General features: G+C 41.6%; 1 protein-coding gene across 3 annotated transcripts in view; it reads left to right on the top strand.

The window, feature by feature from the left end:
- Positions 1-21,762, top strand: part of tns1a (tensin 1a) — a 77,743-nt gene that overhangs the window by 26,324 nt on the left and 29,657 nt on the right. For 2 of the 3 annotated variants that reach the window (XM_079335880.1, XM_079335881.1), the window contains 8 exons: positions 11,209-11,247; positions 13,262-13,303; positions 18,158-18,207; positions 18,964-19,135; positions 19,377-19,427; positions 19,555-19,677; positions 19,882-19,946; positions 20,418-20,501. In XM_079335880.1, the coding sequence (XP_079192006.1) occupies positions 11,209-11,247; positions 13,262-13,303; positions 18,158-18,207; positions 18,964-19,135; positions 19,377-19,427; positions 19,555-19,677; positions 19,882-19,946; positions 20,418-20,501 (626 nt within the window). Of the gene's footprint in view, positions 1-2,372; positions 3,049-11,208; positions 11,248-13,261; positions 13,304-18,157; positions 18,208-18,963; positions 19,136-19,376; positions 19,428-19,554; positions 19,678-19,881; positions 19,947-20,417; positions 20,502-21,762 lie in introns of those variants that run through there. The other variant, XM_079335882.1, reaches the window with a different exon arrangement.

Consider the following 21,762-nt stretch of genomic DNA (forward strand, 5'->3'; position numbering starts at 1 on the left):
CAGTTGGTTTAACATCAATATTTAATGTAATAATGAAAAGAAAACATTGAAATACTTCTTCTTATTCCAAAGCTTATGTTTTCACTTTCTAGTCTCAAAACCATAACATTGAGCATTTATCATTGACAATGACTTACTTAAAAAAATTGACTGTTGACACCTTTGTCAAAACCCTTGAGCCAAGAAAGAACATCCCTTTCTTTAAGCTGTTCAGGTTTCTCAAGCAGATTTGGCAACCCAGTAACAAGCTGGATGCCTATTTTTAGAAGATTCAATAGTTACTTTGTCATGCAAAAGAAAATCCAGGGGATATTATTGCCGAGAGGAGACTCCCAGCGGTCCTTCCTTTTCATCTCCAGTGGCCTAAAATCCCTTTCTGTCAGGCTGCCTCACACTGCTTACATAACACAGGCAATGACGTGCAAGATACAGCTAAGCATTTTTAGAAACAGGAGGGATGCTCTCTCTAAAGTTCCACCTTTAACAACTGACTTTTACTTTAACAAAGTGGCTTTTCTTTTTCTCTTTGAGGGAATTCATACACATTTCAATCTCATCTAAGCCTGACTTGAACTTAGACGGGCCTCTTTGTCTGCACAAGTTTGAGGTCAAGTGGTTTTTAGGTCTTAGTTTGAAATCCTGGCATTCTGGCATCTTAATCCTCACCCTCACATGTGTAGATGTGTGAAAATTGGAAGAGGCCTTGAATTAGACCCCTGGCAAATGACATGCTCCATAAAATGCAACCCAGAAGCTCTTTAATGTTCCAGGCAGCATGGGTGCAACCCCGTTTTCCCACCTCACACGTTTAAATTTAGATCTTTTTATCTAACTTGTGTGTTAGTTTGAGTGGACGTCAAACATTTTCATTGACAGGGGGAAGGACCATTTTGGGATCTACAAAGAAAAGGGTCACATACTTACTCTAAAACCATCTGATATGTTAATCATTGAATAGCTGGGCTGCTAACTGTTGGTTAACTGGTTAGCCACAATATTTGCTTACTAGCTTTTTTTTTTTTTTCCGACCTACAAGCATTAAAGGAGATCTTGACCTGCATACTAGGTTACTACATCAGCTGCCAAGGCAATGAAGTGGGCAATAAAGTGAATTAGCCAGTGGGGACCTGAAATTGTATTTCTTAATGCCAATGGCGAGCTGGTAAATGCTGTTTAATGTGAGGATCTTTGAATTTATTACATATTTCTTTGACTGCAATACAGGATGAAAATACTACACTGAGTCTTGAGATTCACTTTTTCTATTTTGTCATAGGACAGGTTTCTAGTACTCCTTCTCAGTGCTTTGACAGGGACTGTGTTTTTCATAGGCTTCTCCTTATTTGTCTGTTTTTTCAAGCGAAGGGAAACAGTGCATGGAGCAAGACCAAAAGCACAGTAAGACGTGCACAGAGGCAGAGATGAGGAGCGTTCAAGAATGTTGGCAAGTAAAAGAGAGTAACCATCCAAGCATGAAAGTGAAAAAGGTAGAACAAGGAGGGAGAGAGAATATGACGAGACACACACATACTTTCACCGGGGCCAAGCCTCCTCATTCCTCAGCAGGCCTTTACAGAGGCAAGTCTGTTTCCCCAGTGCAAACACGTCACATCAAAGAGTCATCACGGCGTGTCTCCATAGCGACGCCCTTCAGTGGTATAGATGTGGCGCAGTTGTCGGGAGATAGCGCTGGCAGACAAGCGGTACGGGAGGCCTAATAAGCGGGTGCTAGCAGATGACTGATGGCCCAATTTACCCCAGACTTCTCCTCGAGGTCAAGAGCTAAGTTCACTCAAAGTGTTTAAAACCCAAAAGGAGGCTGGCAAATATTTTCCCTCCAAGTAAAAAAAAAAAGAGACCATTCTCGGCATAGACTGTCTGATGGATTCAGTTTCTCTTTTTTTGTGTGTACTGGAGCTCTGGTGTACTGTGGTGGGCATGATATAAAAAAAGAAATGCTGTTAAAATGCCAACAATGCAAGAACATGAAAAAAAGGACTAAATGGTTGGAACCGAGTCAGCATTATTTGATCTTGGTGCCTGCAGCTGGGGCCCCCTTTTTTGGCCCCCTTCTGGCCCTTTTACATCCTGAGGCCAATACCGTGCTAACATACATGCATTTTTGACAGGTAAATCATTAGTATACATACATATTTTTCGTGGTATTGCATGCATGCAAACCTAAGAAGATGAAGTGTACCTGCACTGTGCAGAGAATATTTAAACACTTGTTTCTTAAGTATGTTCAGAGAACCATTAAACTATGATCTTTGTTCTTCTGTAATACTATTTTGTAAAATGTGTTGAAAGAATATCACGTGTAAGGTCTCCATGCCTTGTGATCAACTCTCTGAATGCATTAAACCATTTTAGTTTTTACTTTTTCTTTCGTGCAACATTAAGCCTTGAGGAGGCATTATAAATGAATCTGATTTAAGACAGAAGAATGAAATAGTTCTTCTTTCTCTCTCCTTCTACTCTCCGTCTCACCCCCTCTGCCAAGCATGTGTGAATAGCTGCTGCAACGACTGTGTGGAGAAGGAGGGACGAGAGAGAGAGAGAGAAATAGACAGAGTGAGTTAGCAGAGGGAGGGATACAGAGGGATACAGTTACTGTCTGCCCCAGGACGGCTTTTTGCTCTCTCGTTTTGGGTACCGGAATCATAAGGAGCCCCAAGCCACTTTCTTGGCCTTATATAGCATGTTTCAACAGTTTTTGGCAATTGACGGGAGGAACTGTAGCCAGCAGTACAAAGACTGAGTCCTAGTCCAGTCCAGAGGCTGCGCAGACTTCCACATGAGGCACGCATATACACAGAATCAAGTTCAGTAGCTCTCTGGCACGCGTCTGGGATTACTGCTGTTGTTTTAAATGAGAAGGCCGGTGAAGGAGAAGGAGGAGGAGGAAAGTGTCTGTATTTTGGTACTCCCTCTCTTACGCTCTTTCTCTCCTGGAGGGGGGTCTGAAGGAAGTTAGAATGCAGTGGTAGGAAGAAGGCAGAGGGGGAGAGAAGAGAGAGCGTGACAAAAAGTGGCACTGTTGCGCAGGTAAGACATGGAGGAGTGGATTTTAAGTAGCCTTGAGAAGTATTTTTGCTCTGAATTGCATGTGTAGTTTGGGTTTGCAGTGTTGAACAAGTTTGTCATTCTTTGCATTACTTCATGGCTTAAAAACCAGAAAAGAAGGAGGACATCAAGTGGTTTTGGTGCATATAAAAGCTGTTGGAACAAGAGATACCAAAAAAAAAAAAAGGGATTTTGTGAATGTCATGTCAGCTGAAAATGCTTCCCTCTGCATGTTTCGGATAAAAGCTAGTCTCTCACACACTCATGGGAAAGTTGCTCCCATGGGAGCGCTACGGACAGGGTTCATTTAAGTTGCTGTTCTAAGCCTTTCATGAGCGACGTGCAGTGATTTGTGGAAGCAATGTCGCGGGGAGACCTGGAGCAACTGGTCAACACAGCAGGCGACCACGTGTTTTCTATCTCAGCGTAACCTGCCTCTGCTCCTGGACTGTAGTGGAGATAAAGTAGAGCAGCTTGAGGGAGAAGAATGCTTGCAGAATACGTTTTCTTTCTTTCCATGTCTTCACCTTCCCTTCACTTGTTCTCACACTCTTTCGTTCTGACGCCTTCGAGAGAGGATGCAGACTGATGGTGGCAATCACTCACCTATGACATCGAGCTAACAGAAGGGTGGCGGTTAAACATGAGTGGTCAAAAGGTCGAGTGACTTGAATGTCCTGTCTGCTGCTAAAGAGTCAAAACAACAGAAAGGAATGCAGTTTTATCACGCTACCATAATAACATTTTTCCAACCTGGACTCATTTTGTGAGAAGCGTGGCAATTTATTTTCAATACGTTACATTAAAGATCTTTGAATAGACAATACTTGAATGAAATGTATGCAGTGTATCAGTTTGAATCCAGTCAATGCACCAATCCAATATCATCACAATTGACACCGCATATATCCACCGGTTCAGGTTAATCTAGTATGTGACGACCAATGCAACATATTTTCTGATTGCACTAGAAAGAGGTCATGGGAATTGGAATTGGATAGACAAACATTTCTTCATAAAATAGCCTTGAGCACCATGCTCTCGCCCTGGCATCACCGTTTTCAAATTGGTCAAAAAATCTCCAGAAAAAAACTTCGACTATTTTCTCCGCTTTGCCCAGAAACCCTGTTGAAGTGCCAAACAAGCCCTAAATTATGCCTCCCTTGTGTCTCATACCATGAAGATGTTCTCAAAGAGTGATGCTCGTGGCAGGGCTGCTTTCCCTGTAGATCCATCCCTTTTGAACTATTTGTCTCTTCTGTCTGTCTCTCCCTTTGCTTTAATAACATACCTACCTTCCCTCAGGGTGGTTTATCTTTTGACACATATGAGAAGGAAACCTTGACAACTATAAGAGAAAATCTTGAGAAAACAGTACTATAAATCTCAGAAAAGCACCTGAAAAGGTTCAAGTTAGATTGCTTTAAACTTTCATTGCCAAAGAGTAAAGACGTTTTTGTTGTCGGGCAGCTCGCTTTTATATTTCAAATTTCTTTTGAAGGGATTTCGCTGGAGGTTTTTGGGCATGAGAAACAGAGAGTACTGTTGGTTGATGTTTGGTATCTCCTTAAGCTGTGTCAGTTTGAAAGAATGTGCTGGGAAGTGTTATAAAAGCAGTAGTGACCAGCGTGGATGGCATTTAACATGCAACCACACACGAAGCCAGGGCTGCATTGGTAGAGTCACTGCATAGTACCCTCTAACCTATTTCTGTAAATAAGTGACAGGCTGGCAAGGAATGATGAAAAACAAGTTAGGAATAAAGGAATTTCAATGCATACAGTCTGTTTTCTAATTTAACTTGCAATAAAAGTACAGATGCAAGCACACATTGAGGCTTTCATGGTAGTAATTGCAGCAAAAAAGCTTTCACTAATGATTTCCAGCATCATGAATTCTTTTCAGCCTATATTTCATCGTATTTTATTGTCATTTTTGACTGATTTTGGCTTAGCAAGGTTTTTTTTTTCTTACTTCCCCTTGCTATTAGTGGTCTAATGAATTTAAAATCTTCATGTACCCACCAATTATTAAACAGGAACTGATAGGCGAGATACCATCAGCACGTTAAAACAACTGCTTTATCCAGTAATGATAAAAACATTATGTTTTCAGCTTCCATAGAAGCTTGAACTCCTTCAAATGAAAACCATGTTTCCCATGAGTGGAGATCCAACATTTTACTAATTCTGTAAGATTTGGTTTAAACATAATGCCTAATGTTAGCCCTCTCCCATAACTGAAACTCTGATTAAAAGACCCAACATTTATGATATGCAGTCATGCTTCTCTTGCACAAGAGTCTTACACAAGCCTTTAGATTTGGAGGTTTTCAACCTGTGTCCAATGTAAGCCACAATTGGACATCTGATATTCATCATTTTCTTCTTTAATGGGGTATTTTGTCGTCCATAGCTTGGAGACATTGGTTCTAACCTTACAAGGGATGTTGCAGCCAGACCAGAGTTTGCTCACCAGTCGCTGTGACCTGACCGAGATGCTTCTTCCTCTTTGATGCACAATCTTTGGCCTCTTTCGCATATACTTGATGGCGTTCCTTTGGACCTCAAAACCAACATCAGTATTTCTGTTTTTTTGTTTTGTTTTGTTTTGTTTTTCTGGTTAATTCACGTGAGTGCCATCGTTGGACACAAATCCCAAACCTCACTGGCAATAGTAGTTGATATAAAAAGGCAGCTCACTGTGATGAATCTTTTCAATGACCTCTTGTAGGTTTGGTATTTTTGTCTGAATCATTTTGTGTAGAAGCAAACACTGATGCCTGTCAAACGATTTGTATTCTTATTCATGGTGTGTTAACCATGTGGAAGTGATTTTCTTTCACATGTAAAAAATAAATATCCCCTTCTTGAGCCATCTACAAGATTTAGATTGTGGATTGTATTGGAAGGACTGGGAACTTGTTGCTTTGTCGATTCCAATGCAGAAATCTTCCAAAATGTTACTTTTAGTCCAGTCAAGTCCTCGTGTGGAGGGTTAGACCAATACAGGATGGTTTTCATGCTGTGGGAGGGTTGTGTTTATGCTTGGCTACTGGTTGTTGATGGATGCCATTGGAAACAGCTGTCGGACAGCGTGCTCTTCACTGCACAAAAACAATTATTTAGACATGTGTATACAACAGCTACTTCCCATCCTGTGTATGGTGGCCTTGAAATAGCATTTGGACTTTCATGGACCAGCCTAGACTGAAAGACATGATTCACATAGTTTAGTTTCAGATTTAGATATCCAGCAGATAGTTTGCCCCTTGACAAGATTACATGTTAAAAAAGGGGATACATTGCTTCATAAGATATTGAATCATAGGCCTGAAATTCTTCAGTACCTTGTAAATGATGGACAGCATTATGGTGCTAAACCTTTCCCACAAAGTATTCTTTGTTGGCAGCATTGTCCATGAGTCATTTATTGTTCCATTAGTGTGCTGCAACTTGATTTACCTCTCTTTTACGTTTCTTCACCAGATACTATTTGACCAATAAAGGCATCCCTCGACACTGCCAGCACACTCTTGCCAGCAACACACTGCCACCCAGACTAACAGGACATGTTACACACTTGACATTATGTCAAAATGTCAAAGCAGAAAAGGAACATGCTCTAAACCAGCACAGACATCAGCGGATTTATTAGCTCTCCAAGTAAAACAGAAACCCAGCCGACGGATAAATCCCTCCAAAGAGGCTGTTTGAGCTTCAGTCCTTATTTGGCCCCCGTTTGGAAAGTGAAGAATTTACTTTCTCAGGCAAACTGCCATGAGCGCTGCAGTGACTCTTGTGTGGGCAGGAGGAGTGCCTGAGGAATTTTCTGTGTGGTTGAACCAATGGCAGGCTCAATTATTGGAGCCAATAAGATGATTTATTTACAGTTGCAAACACATCATTGTCGCATTTTGGTTGAGTCTAAAGGCTCCAAAAAACGTGAAATTAGCTGCTTTTTTGTTTTGACTTTACCTGTATCTAAAGTATCCAAAAACAGGTCAATATCATCTACAAGTCAATATCATCTGCAAAAAAGTTAATTCTCATACTTATTTTAATTGAAGAAATTCAATCAAAGAATGCAAAGATTGCTTAGCAAGCCAGTCTATTTCTTCCACGGTTATCATGGATGCTAGCTCCAGCCTCTTTGAAGTCTGTGAGAGTGAAAAGAAAACAGTTCATCACCATCCTGCTTAACCTGCGGAGTCTATCCTTATTATACAATGTTTCAACTCAGTGGGCTGGGCTTCAGAGTCGTGCTTTGATATCTACACTCTCCATTTCCATATAAACCCACTTGAGTACTTGAGCAGCACTTTTGCTGAAATCATTAGAGCTCCCGCTGATCCACGCTCTCATTGTGAGGAGGGAAGATCAAGAAAGAGCAGGGTAGCTCTATGACGCTGTCGAGACTCACCTGAGCCATTTGACCTTTGCTTGCGGGTAATTCAACAACGTCCCGCCTCGGCTCAGCTCTCTCTGCCCCCTAATAAGGCCACTCGACTGAGTCGAGATTTCAGGGGGCCCCCCATGGTGGCTCGCTTGACTCCTTGTTCTAGCTCAGTGGCTTCCCAGACGCCCCTCGTGACTCTGTGAGATTATAAGCTCCCTTGTTTTAAAAGCCTTCTTTGACTTTGACTCTGGATGGCTTTCGGAGAGTTTTCTTTGTGGTCTGATGGTCACTTTACTGGGAAGTGATTGGCAAGAGAGACACATTAAGATATCAAAATATTTTTTTTGTGGGATCAGGACAAAATCAAGCTCTCATAAAGGGAAAATAGGACTATATCTGTCGAATTCAATTATTTATAAGGCCGTGGGTGGTGAAAGTTGATCAAAGTAGTTTGTGTTTTTGGGCATTTTGTGACTGCTTTTTGAATTTGTGAGGATAAAGATCTTCCTTTGTAAGGAAATTCAAAAGCTATGGTACATATGTTGAAGAAAAGACTGGAAAACTAAGAAAATGAAAATGGCTAGGATCTGTTCATTTTTCTTCATTAATATAATTATTGGGCAATCCCATGGGAAAGAAACCGAAGCTGGATAGTTTCAGATGGCACAGATGCAGTTACACAAACAGTTTCAGATGGACAAAGGTCAGGTGTTAGTCTGGCCCCATGCCTAAGCGTGTCTCAGAGATTCCTCCTCTTTTATCCGTCTGAGCTGGTCAAAAACATGTAAAGCCTGTGTAAGTCTTGCCTCCAGCTTTACCCCCCCCCCCCCCCCCCCACCACCACCACAAATATGGCAGAAGTTGTTCTCTCGCCTGGTTACATGGTGATGAGGTGAGTCTTTTAAGTTATCCTTAGCCGCGGTGTTTGAAGGAATGTATGACTGTGTGATTGTTAGGTCAGTGTCTGTATTTTCTCTTTGCTGGCTGCTTTCCAGACTAAATGTTTGACGAATGAATAATTACAAGCTGATTCTTTCCAAACCATATGAACATGCACAAATGTATTCCTCCAGACGTTCTTCAGGATTTATTTGGCTTGGACCAGGCTGATCAATAGTTTGGTTTCTATGGATGTAAACACACAGTAGCCAAGCATCTGTACCCTTATGACCTTTAGATCAATACTGGAGGGAGTCATCATCAAGACATTTTCAGGGCTCTTCTACAGTACAGCCAACAGAACAGCACCTCCTGTCAGCTGTAAATAAAAGGCAGATGCAATTGCTACGAGGTCCCCGGGGCCACTGCAACAGCCAACACTGATATATATGAATGTCAGGAGCGGCCCCAGGTAGTTTAGAAATAACAAGAGCATGCATGAGCTGACTCGCTCCTGGCTCCTGGCTATTGGGAGCTACTTTATCTTCCTTTAGCTTCTGAAAAGCTCCGGTTGAGTTGTTGGAAATCGGTTGCTTAGTCACAGATCCCTTCTGTAGTAGCAGGAAGAAAAGTGAAAAGCATTATGGATGTTCATTTTGTCAAAAAGAAAGCAAAATTATTTCTAGTTTGTTTTTTGGGGAAACAGAGGAAATCAATTGTTAATATAATTGATTCAAATAAGAATTGATGGGGCAAAGGTAGTCGCAGAATCACCTGTCCTTGAAATGCACAGATCAACAGTTTAAATGGGACTCTGGGACAAATCAGTCTTCAAGACCATGAAATAACCTGAACTGTTTCTATCCATTGTGGATTTTGGATACTCTGTAAAAAAAAGACATTTTCAAAATCGTATGTGATATTTTTGGACACTGCCTGTTAGTGGACTGAAGCCTTGTCATATTTTGTGGTTTTCTAAATGCCATGTCACATCAACACTTGGCTGATTTAAAGATAAATTTCATATTAAAGTGTGCATGTGCATATCAGTAGCAGAACAAAGCACCATTCAGTAAAAATAAAAAGGTGCCAGTTATTCAACACAGCATGCTCCTAACCCCAAAACTCCCTGTTTCTGTCTGAGCGGTTTTTTGCGAAACCATATCAGCTTTGACTTTGGGACTGATGCCATCATATAAGACCTCAGCAAAGCGCTGGGCAGGATCTGCTCTGCTGTGATTGTTATCCCCAACCGTATTCTGATACAGTTGATGATAGCATTACAAAGTCAATGACTCTTTTGTTTTCCCAGAGCAAACTCATTACAGCAGCTTCCTTCCTGCCAGCCTGTGTTGTACCCTGATAGCCCGCTCTCATCTCCACGCTTGTAAACATCCGTCAACTCGCGTCACGTCACTGCACGGACGCGTTTAATTGTGCACACGTATGCATCCACAGACTTCCCTTTGCATGTTTATCCATGCACAACTAAAGTAAACAGCAGCCAGCTGTAAATGTATCCTAATCAGTGATTTGTAATGCAGAGGGCAACACAGACGATTAGGAGCCACACCAGCCTGCCACGGACACTATTAGCAAACTGTTTTGAGAACCTGGGATGCCCTAACTGCTATTTAAAGTTGCTGTACCGTCTCCACATCAGGAAACCAATACGGCTCTTATTTTGAGGTGATAGTATAATTAGGGGACAAGTGATACTGTTGCTGGGAGGTCTGGCAACAGGTACTGCTCCTCCTCCACGCTGCAGTTTAAAGTGCTGGTGTGCCACCAAGCCGCTTTTGTTGTAAAACCCACCGTTGTTCCGACAGAGACCAACAAAAACATGTTGTTGCAGTAGCGCTGAGCGGGAGCAGGATGTTGTTCAGAAGAGAGGAGATGAAGCTCCTGGCTTCTCTTGGAGTCGCAGTTTGAAAAAAATGTTGGAGATGGAATTGAAATGAACTGAAAATAGGAGCTCTAGATACACTCTCTCTATCACTACCATAGTTAGTAAGGTACAATGCTACACTGCAGCTTCTAAGTATTATTTGCAGTGTTATACATTATTAATTAATACTGAGCAGCAATCAAACAGTAATTAAACTGTGAGGTATCATTATGGTTGAGTTTCTCATTGTTGATTTGCCGAGGATTTACGACCCGATGATCACCTGATGTGACAGCCAACATTGAGAAAGTCCAAATATATGGACTCTGACCCTTCCTGGCACGTGTGTCATTAAACCCAACATTTGTTACATGTGGAGTCAGCGAGCAGGTCAGGACAACACCAGGGTCCCAGAGGGTCACAATCAGACTGTAAACTGGATTGTTACGGAATACGAGTGAAGATATCCCAGACGTGCTTAAAGAGGCACAAAATGTTTGTCTGGTTCCTCTCAGACGGACTCATCAGCAGAAACATCATGCAAAACCGTTGACAAACTCACAGCGGTGAATTGTTTTCAGGCTTTAACGGAACATTTTGTCTTGTCATGTATATTTTTGTGCCTAAAGCAGTTCTGCCTGGACTGAGTCTGACATGTTTCCCACACAGAGACACAGCTTGAAAGGCCTTGTTGTTGACGCAGTGGTTATTTCTGTCCTGTTGAGGGCGATTTTTGGGGAACACTCAGGCATTCAGGAGGAAACATTCAGATGCATCTTCTGGACAAAAATAAAAGGACTTTTTGGAGCAGAAAACGTAGTCCTAAAGTACTGCTTAAATGCAACAAAGCTACAAAGCTATGTCTTTTTATTGAATTCTTCTTTGACTTAACTTTTCCCTTCTTTTTTTGATGTCACCAAAAGGAAATTTCAGACACTGCAGCTTTCTTAAATGTCTCTGTTTTTCTTCCTCTACAGGTTACCTCATCATGTCAAACAACTACCAACAATGAGCCGGTGAGTGTTAATGTGCGTGTATTCTTCATGCGTGTCAACGATTGAACAAGTTCGACCATCACGGACATATTTAAAGATCTCGTTGATCTCAATGAAACCACCCCACCCCAAACTGCTGTCGTCAAACTCCCTCCTGGAATAGTTGCAGAAGGTAACAGGGAATTTGAAGGTTATCTCTAGAGGTCAAAAGTCAAAGCTAGAACTATTGGAGCTTCTTCTTCTGCCTTAATTATGTCCATTAATTAATACTGAGTAAAGCTCTTTGGGGTGATAAAAAGTGAAAACACTGCATTGTTTACTGGCTGACTTACACCTCAAACAAATCATCTCTGCATCATTTCTTAACTCACACAACTTGTTCATACCATTATGTTGATAGTGCAGTGATTGATCAACCAGAATAAAAGAGCCGATGACTTTGAACACAAAAGGTTGCGTGCCCTCTTAGTGAAAAAGTTTGCACTCATTTCCTTTCTCTTAAGACGTCCACCAATCAGCCTTTCCTCCCACTTTTTACCTTGCTTTGTTTACAGCCATGTTTACCTTCCAACTGTTTTTATCTTTGTCGCCATTTAGAGAGATAGGGTTTTTTGTTTTTTTTGTTTTGTCTTGCCATGTGAGCCCATCCTTAAAATGAGTGTGAAACCAATGGCAGTAGAGCGACTGCACTAAACTTCACATTCACAATAACCAAGAAAATGAGCCCACCCATTAAAACATCACTTCACAAGATACCTCTTAAAAAAAACTGAAGTTACACAAGATTTTTATTTGTTTTCCCCCCTTTTTAAATAGGACGCTATTTAAATACTACGTAGCATTAGATCCTGAGCTGTAGCCCAAGTGATTGTCTCCCTTTTCTCAGTGAGCTGCTCCTTTACAAGACAAAAAACGTGATTTATGCACTACAGCACTGCAGCTTGAGTCACTTTCACTTTAATGAGCTTGAAGTGGGAGTTTTTTTATCCTGGCCCATTAAAAATGCATGCTCAGCAAATGGAGAGACATGATTAGAAAAGCAGTATGAATATCTACTTGGTCATTCATCTGATTTCCAGTCCATTTTCTTATAAAGTGGAATATAAAAACGGCACAGTCAGTTTGATTTCAGATTAACCACCAGCGATATGACCAAATTTGGAGCATTCCTTGCAGTAACTACTTTTCCTTTATTTATTTTGGACGCCGGCCTTTTTAAATGAGTGCAGCAGCTTGTTAAACAGTCCCTGCTTTTGTTTATAGAGCTCACATCAGACCTAAGACACTCTACTTAAGAGAATTTTCCTCAACACATGGACCACTGTGAAACTGTGTGTATGTGAGACAGTGTGTTTCCCTGTCCCTCATCACATTCTGTCTCTGTCTCACCCTCCTTTTACACACTGATACCTGAACCATCACTCTTTTTTTTTTTTTGCTTTTACAAGTTCATAATCTTCCCCTTACTGCTGTAAAATACATTGCTTCCAAATATCTCAGTTAAGCGGGGCATTAAGGCAAAGATTAGACATGTGAGCAACTTTTTAGATGACACTTTTGCTTGTTAAACCAAAAGCTGTTGGGAAATCCCAATGAGGGCTGGCGACACCTGAAACTCAGTCAGCCATCGTCACCTTGGCATTTATCTCTTCAGAAAGCCAAAGGACATCTCGTCAGTAAGCTTTTTGCTAAATGACTTTCTCTAAACAAACACTACCTACACTACAAATGATGCTGGCATCCTTTAAAGGCACATTTGGTTTCATCTGTGGTTTTATTTCGAGATATTTTACTTGATTACCTTCATCGGCCGGGTGTTTCATACATTGTAGTGTTTGTCCCGGTGCTGTTGGACACCAACTTTCTCCATCTTCTCTCTCATCTTTTCTTTCCCATCCTTCTTCTCTCACCATGTTGTTTCTTCCTGGATGTGAAAGAAACAATGACTAACCCTCTGACTCTGTCTCGCTTCTCTCTGTCTGTCTCTCTCTCTCTCTCTCTCTCTCTCTCTCTCTCTCTCTCTCTCTCTCTCCAGCCTCCCACTCCTCAGCTGCCATTAAAGCATGTAGATACACCGGTAAGTAACACCTCTTCTTTACTTGTGTTAAAGACAAGAAGACATGCTTTCAAACTAACTTTTCATTCATTAATTCTGGTATTGTTATGCTGCAAAGTCACGGAAAAACAATACCTGTGTGGACCATATGGCCAAATGTATGTGGACACAGTTCTGCACATACATGTGTGTACTTATGGTCCACAGTTGTTCATGGTTTTTCACACTGCACCTAAGAATGTGTTTTCCCAGTTTGGTGTGGAAGAACTGGACTTGTACTGAACATAGCTTTGGTCGGGTTTGAAAGCAGAATATTGCTAGTAATGGATTCTGAATATATGTGTCCGACCGGTGTCGGTGTCCAATAATTTTGGCCCTGCAAAAGGTTTATAACGGGATAGATTTCACAGTGTTCCTATCCACAACAGCAACCTCACGTCAGCGTCAGTGAAAAGATTCAACACACTGGGATAAATGTAGACGTTTTCCCTGTTTAACTTATCTGATTGGAGTGGACAGAAAGTTGTTTAGCTCTGACCAAACACACAGCGATGAGAAGTACCTGTTCCTGCACACTGCAGAAGGTGGCAGCACTATGCAACACATGGTGCATACATAACTTGAAATGAAAGGGACGCCTCTCTAAATCAAAGGGACCATACAATTGAAAATGTAAATGATAAATCAAGGACCATTATAAGAAGTTAATTGGATATAGGAGGCAAGTTCATTGAGCCACAAACAGAGAGCATTTTAAAGTTGAATTAAATTTAATGTGACATTTAAAGCATTTTTAATGATCTTTTAACTTTTTGATGCTTTACTTTCTAAAGTTATGCATCGATTGACAGACAAGGTACAAAAGGTTTAACTACTTACTGTTTTTGAAATGTTTTTATCAATTTCTCTGTATTGCTTCATCTCAACAATAAGAGAATATATAATTCTCCCTGTGAAAGTTCACTGCCTCAACATAACCAGGTGGAGTGTGATGAATGATGTTACCCTCTCTGATTCACTCCCCTGAAAAGACACATTTGGCACATACTTAACAAAATGAGAAAAGCTTCCACGACATCTGTAGCTGCCAGGTCACTGCAAATTGTGTCCCATCCGTGCCAGAAAATGCTGCCAAGGCCTGGACCGCGACTAGGAATGCATGTTTAGTTTGACTTTGCTAAACCATGAAGGGTGTGGGTACGGGCAGTGTGTTTCAGAGAAGGAAAGACACAGAACCGCTCTTAATGTGAAAGAAAGTTTGTTCACCCAGCAGTCACAAGGGCTGCATTCATAGCTTGTTTACAATGCTTTTAAAGAGCGTCCTTTGTTTTCTTTTTCATGGAATCAGATGGAGTATATATTTAAAAGATAACAACGGCAATGATGTCCTGCATCCCTCTTTCTCCTTTCTAAGTCAGTAATGAGTCAGTGTTTGCGTCAGCCGTCGCCTGAATGTTTAGATCGGCAGCAGAAGTCCGATGGTGACTCAGATGGAGATTATAAACACAGATCGGCCTGTGTACACCAGTCTGCAGGGAGATTTATTCACAGTCTGTGTTTTTACAGAGAAAAAAAAAGCAGAAGAAAGGAGTCGAACAAGCAGCGAGAATATGCAAATATAGGTCTATGCATTAAGTATAAACAGTGATGACTGCCACAAAGCAAATGAAAGGTGTGTTTAGCTGTTTCTCACCATCTTTTGGCCAAATGTGAAATTTATTGGCACGCTAACTGAACTCAAATTTAGAAGATAGACGATCCAAGAGCCAGGGTCACATGGCAAAATGGTTTAAGTGTATGCCAGAGATGGACTGATGGACACACACACACCCCCCACAGCAAATGAACGCTGTAGGTGCCTGCCTCTAATCTGGTTTATTATAATCATTCAATCCACCAATTGAAGTCTGGTGGAACAGCGAATAACTGATTTTTTTCATTGCTGGGTTACCATCAACAACTGCAGATCCAAGCTAACTGCTAACTAGCTTCTGTCAACCCCAACAAAACAAGTCACAAATCTTGTTTGGAGACCTCCCAGAGAATGATGCACGAGTTGTTTAGGTTTAAAGGACACATCCATAATAACCCTTTTGTTTTCGCTCTTTTTTTTTGTTCTCACTGGTTTTAATTCAGATATGTTGCCTGGATTTCAAATCAAACATTTCTTTTTTTATTTGAAGTTCTTAATACTTATATTTTTTTATTTGGTTAGTCCATAAAAGATACTTCCATGGTGGTTTTGAGTCCAAGAACCCCAGCATGACCATGATTGAGTTAGTGTGGGGCCTGCTTTATGGGGATTATTTAAATCAGTATCTGGCCTATGCAGAGGATTGGAGACATACATGACTGTGTAGATAAACAATACTGGTATATACTACACTCAAAAGTGTCTTTCTTGTTCAAGTATTCTGTGCTTTGGTATACATATCACTCAGCCACTAGCTGTTGTCGGGTAATTAAGGTCAAGCATATGCAGCCAACAAGCATAAAAATACTCCCTGTCCTCACAGGAACCATACGGTACACAAACATATGGCCTGGGAAGGTAAAAAAAAGGAGTAGAGACAAGAGAAGCAGCAGGAGGGGAGGGAGAGTTGGTAATAATGAGAGATAATGAGAGCGTAGGAGGAGTTGTTCCAGAGAACACAAAGTGGGCATGAGGGGGAGAAAGGAACGAAAGCAGGAGAATGAGGAGAAGACAGCCCAGAGGGGAAGAAGGAGAAGACTAGTGTAAATACCTTATTACATAATCAATAATTAACTTACTCTGAAATGATACAACTTCTAAAATCATTTCTATTTAAAGAACTTGAGCTTTTTCGCACATGGAAATGACACTTGCTATGACAGCGATGGTGGTTTCTGATTAACTGAAACTGAACGTTTGACTTGGATTGAGTTTGAGGCCAATCAGTTCTAGTTGATGTCAACCATGCCTCTGGGCAGCTACATTCAAAGACGTGTTGCGCACCTGCGTTCATCCTGGAGGTGGAGCACTGGGCACCCGTTCAGCAAGGTAGGACACACCCACACAGGAAGTCCAACATGCTGCCGCTGCTGTGTTTTTTTTGGTTCGTAGTAATTGTATACAAACATATGTGATCTTTAGCTGGAAAAAGCTTTTAACTCTTCATTTGAGTTTGCAGCTGTTCTGGAACTTCTAATCTTACCACATGGAATCCATGGCGTATCAGTGTTGTGTGCAATAATGCCCTACATTTGGAAAGTCTTCAGCTGCATTTCCTTAAAGGATGCAGTTACCTTCTTTATTTCTTTTGAAAAAAGTAACGAGAACAGGAGCTACTTTCAAATATAGCTGGGACTATTTGCAATGGTGGAATAACACATTTAAAAAACATGCCATTTGTTGCTCATAGATGAGTTTAGATGTGTTTGGTGCTCTATTTCAAAGAGTGGTCAGTGATATTAGGCTTTGGCTTAAAAGGAAATAGTTCTTGTTCTGACAAAAAGAACCATGCGTAAACTTTGGAAGCTAACCTTCCCCTCTAATAAAGAGTGATTTTTAATGAACGAATACGCCCCACTTTACATGCTTCATTGGCTTTCACGAGGCAATATCGAGCGCCTGTGTTGCTACAAGCCAACAGATTGTTCCTGTGATGTGAAATGTAGCAGCGTAACACCCTTGCAGCCCCATGTGAACAGGCTGTTTCACTTTGCAAACCAGCGTCCGCTGTCCGCCTAGCATCTGGTTCCTGTCAAATCCTGGAGAATTATGCTTCCACGTTTTTTGGCTCTTCGTGGTGGGATTAGCTTCATCTGCAGGAATAACGGAGGCATTCGTGTTTACCCTCACGCCATCATTACAGACCTTCCTGATTCTTTTTGAAGGGGGAAAACAGAGGACATCTGCGCAGATAAAACTGTCACATGTTGTTCTCTATTTTTGGGTGGCTTTGTCGTTGAATCACAGAGACATAAAGTTTCCTCCTGGGCAGAAAAACGCTAAGAGGAAGAGCCAACTCCAGCATCTATTATGCAGCGATTCCTCGACAGAACACCATATTCAGTAACATTTTGCCTTTGCAGTCCTGTCAAAATAAACCAGTCTGACATCCGCTCTATGCACAGAAAACGACGACAGGACAGGATAATTAAAGTGTGTGCTGAAATCCTGACCAAACCTGACTCAGGGTTGTTATCTCCTGGAACACTGTTGTGTGTTTGGTCTCCTTCTCCACTCTCTTCTGTTTCTCTTCATTATCATGTTTTGCCTCTTCCTCTTCTTTTCTCATTTGCTTACTGCATGTCTTTTTATTCCCATTCTTCATGCCTTTACTTAACTTCTTATCCTTTGTCCTTTTTTCTACTAATCCTTATTCCTTCCTTACTTCTCCTATTTCATCACCTCTTTCCCTCTGTTACAGCCTTTTCTTTTTCTCCATCCCCCATGGCCGCCCTTTCTCTAGCTGTGCTTCCTTTTTCCATTCTTCTTTTTATTCATCTCCCTTTTTTACTTGTTCTTATCTTGCCTTTGTCGTCTTATTTACTTTTTTTAAAAATGTGTTTTAATTTTCCTTCTTCTTCTACATTTCACTCCTCCTATGTCTGACTTCATCACAAGTCATGTTACATCTCATCGTCACTTTTTTTGCCCTTTCAGCTGTACTACCACTTTCTCTACCGCTTTCATTTCTGCTGGTTGTTTCACCCACTTTTCTTTTCTCTTTACTCTATATTTTGTCCAACTCTAATAGTCACTTTGCAATTTAATATCATTGTCATCACCAGATGAAGTTCGCTAATAAATCCTTGTCTCCCATCCCTCTCTCTCTCTTTCTGTGGTGTGTGTATTGTGTGTGTGTGTGTGTGTGTGTGTGTGTGTGTGTGTGTGTGTGCATTCCCTAGGGATCTACGAGGTCCTGTAAGAGTGTGGAGATAAGGCGAAAGCAGTCGAGGTAAGACACACCATCGATATTTGGTTTTATACTTTTATACTTCAAATGAATACACATGCATCATCAGCGTAACAAGAAACAGGACCGACTGCTCCATGTGTATGAAATTAATCAGAACTTTAGTTTCTTCTCTTTCGAGGAGTTAGCATGAGTCCTAGGATTTGAACTCACATGGAGGAAATGGATTGAGCTTCATTTTTAAGGGCTTCGTCCCTTAAATCCCTTGTAATCCCCCACCTCGAATATTTAAATGATGAAGATTGTTTGCCCTTAGTGAAACTGTTACATTAGTTCCTCTTCTTCATATAAGGCTGATTCATGTGTGGGGCTTTAATATTCGCTCATTAGCCAGTCAGCCTGCTGGCTATGAGGTTGTATGATAACAGCAGAGGGCACGTCGACAGTCAGCGGAGCGTTGCACGTCTTTTCCTTTCCAAGACATTGAAGCGTGAGCTGCAGGAGTTCACATGCGATCAAGTGGCTGTTTGAGATGAACTCTTGTCGATCGTCTCCGAGAGAGCCCTGAGAGTTCTTGAAATGTTCTCACAGCAGCTGTAAGAAAGATTTACAACAGATTCACTCCAAGATAATTGATGAAAATAGAAAAGCAATTAGGACAGAATGTATCTCGTAATAGCAGCTCTGATGTTTAGTCGATGATTAAGTGGCTGAGCTGTTTTTTTTTTAAAGCTTAAAAGCTCAAAGCCTCCACTCTCCATGGAGTCCTTCTCTGATGTTCTCCCCCTCCCTGTTCAGGAGTCAGAGTGTGGTTCAGGCCATGGAGGAGAGCTATGAGGTGGACCTGGTCTACATCACGGAGAGGATCATCTCTGTGTGTTTCCCGGCCGGCGCCGAGGAGCGCAGCTACATCACCCACCTCAAAGAGGTGGCGACGATGCTGCGCTCCAAACATGGCGAGCACTATCTGGTGAGCACCGCCACCCGAGGACGCCCTGTCCAACTCTTATCCCTTTCTAGTACTTCCTGTTTACACAACTTTTTTATTTGTTGACCTCATTGGACAGATTGTGACCTGAGATTTTCAAACTTCTCCAGAAATGTTGAACTCTTTGATTGATGCCCTGAATTGTTCATCAGAAGACGTGTTATTGACTCCCATGTTGATTCATGCTTGATATATTGATATTCATTCTCCGTGTGACGGACAGATGCTGAACCTGAGCGAGTGGAGGAATGACTTATCAAACTTAAACCCAAAGGTATCAACACATAGGCAGTTGGATTATTTTAGACATTTGTAAAACTATCAATTGACCTCCTTTTTTTAGAGAATATCAAACCAAAAAGAACCAGAACCTTTTCCTTCTTTGATCATGACAATCCCAGGTTCTTGAGTTTGGCTGGCCGGACCATCATGCACCGGCTCTGGACAAGATCTGCAGCATGTGCAAGGCCATCGACACGTGGCTGAATGGAGACCCGCGCAATGTGGTGGTGCTGCACAACAAGGTAAAGCAGCAGATGTCCTGTGCACGGTTTGTTGAAAGTAAAAGATTTGAGCATCATCTGTGATTTGTGAAGTATTCCTAGACCAGCATCGATTGTGTCATTTCAAGGGAGTAGAGTATCTACAGTATACTATTTCATTTCACATCTTTCAGACCTGAAGTCAGCATGTAATGGAGTCTTGGTGTCGGTGCTTCTGTGTTTCAGGGGAACAGAGGTCGCACTGGGGTGGTGGTGGCTGCTTACATGCACTACAGCAACATATCTGCGAGGTATCCAAAATCTCACACACACACACACACACACACACACCTAACACTTCAGCAGCTGTCCTGAGTTGAAGCGAAGGCTGAAAGCTGTTGATGCACAGGGTTTTATGAGGATAGGAGAACTTCTCACTTACTATAAGGCCTTGAGGTCTAGGACTTGAGTAGACTTGAAAAATGAAACACTGATGTGATTATTATGACAAAATGCTACATCTTGGCTTGCTTTATTTGTCTGGCTCTGGATTGGAGAAGCCCTCCAGAAATGTCACCATTTTTTAATGCAACCAGATGTTAATAGCTGGGGTGGAGCCAGGAGGATTTAAAGCTGCCTTGTAAGCGATGAAAACCAGGGGGGTATTCCTGAATCTTAAACCTTGGGGGGTAAAATCTGCACGTCTCTCAAAGAGAAGAGAGGCAGAGGCCTGCGGACATTTCATTATAGTGACACTGCTTGTCCAATGTTGTGCCACACAGTGCCGACCAGGCGTTGGACAGGTTCGCAATGAGGCGATTCTACGAGGACAAAGCACTCCCTGTGGGTCAGCCATCACAAAGAAGGTCAGTTATTACCTCACTTCCTGTTTGCAGTCGTCCTCTTAGTGAGTGCTTTGCTATTTATGCCTTTGCTACAGAACTTGAATGTGAACTCTTTTGCAGTATTTACTCCAAAAAAAGTGAACATTTGTCGCAAATTGATTAGAAGTGGGTCATTTTAACTGAGTTCAATGGATAAGGTGAAGGAAGTGACAGGCTTTAATATGTGGTTGCTCAATCACCAGGGTTCAGTAATTGGTCCTTTAAAGAAGTGAACAACTGATTGATCAACATTATGGCACAACTCAATCCCTCTATTTTGTTTTGAGAGAGACTGTACAAAGGAAATTCTTTCAATTTTTTCTCCTGATTATCTCCAGTTTAGTTTTAATTGGGATAATTGTTCAGGAATTTCATGGCACGGAGAGAAGCGATCTATCTTGTCTGTTAGTGGGATTCCATTGATGTCTCTGGGGAGGCTGCGGGGGCTTGGTGGCGGTCCATTTCTGTCCTCTATGCATATCAGAGCATATACTCTTCCAAGTCGTCTCCACTTTTAGCACTACATGTTTTGAAATAATGTCCTTTCCACAAATATATGAGGGTAAATTCCAAACCAGAATGGGTCAAACTAATCAAGAAAGGGTTGGAAGCACTTATTTCGTATTTTGATTTCAGCTTCCTCTCAGGGGAGTGTCTTTAGAGCAAGCCTTCCTTTAGTCATAAATCTTCTCCGAGCATATTATTAGCCTCCCTCTGCATTATTAGACAGTCAACTGCTCAAAGGCTTGACCCCTCACCGCCTCTCTTCTTCACCTGTGGAGAGAGGAATCCTACTTCTCGGAAACGATGAGGTTACAGGGAACAAACGAAGAAACAAAGGGAGCAGCAAGGGACCGAACAGCACTTCATTTAAGTGTGTGAATTAGACATCCAGTCCTTCTGTAACAGGTCTATAGGCTTGCCCTCTGCCCCGCTGCTATTTCCTGCTTGGGATATAATTATCTCTGCCCCCAGAGTCCGCCAGTGTTATGGTCTGGAATGTGTGACATTAACATTAAGAGAAGGAGATGAAGTCAATCTGCTTCTGCTGCTTCTGTAATAGCTTGAAAACGTTTGGATTCAAGGTGTTATATGCAGCAATTAACTGTTATTATCATGTTGTTTGTGAATTATCAAAATGCTTCAATGAACAAATAGAAAGGATGTGCTGCCTCTTACAGGCCACAAGGTCAGCCCTGGAGGAATTCAGATTTTCTCATTCTGAGTTGGACTTGCTCACTAA

The sequence above is a fragment of the Symphodus melops genome (assembly GCF_947650265.1).
Source record: "Symphodus melops genome assembly, chromosome: 23".
NCBI lineage: Eukaryota > Metazoa > Chordata > Actinopteri > Labriformes > Labridae > Symphodus > Symphodus melops.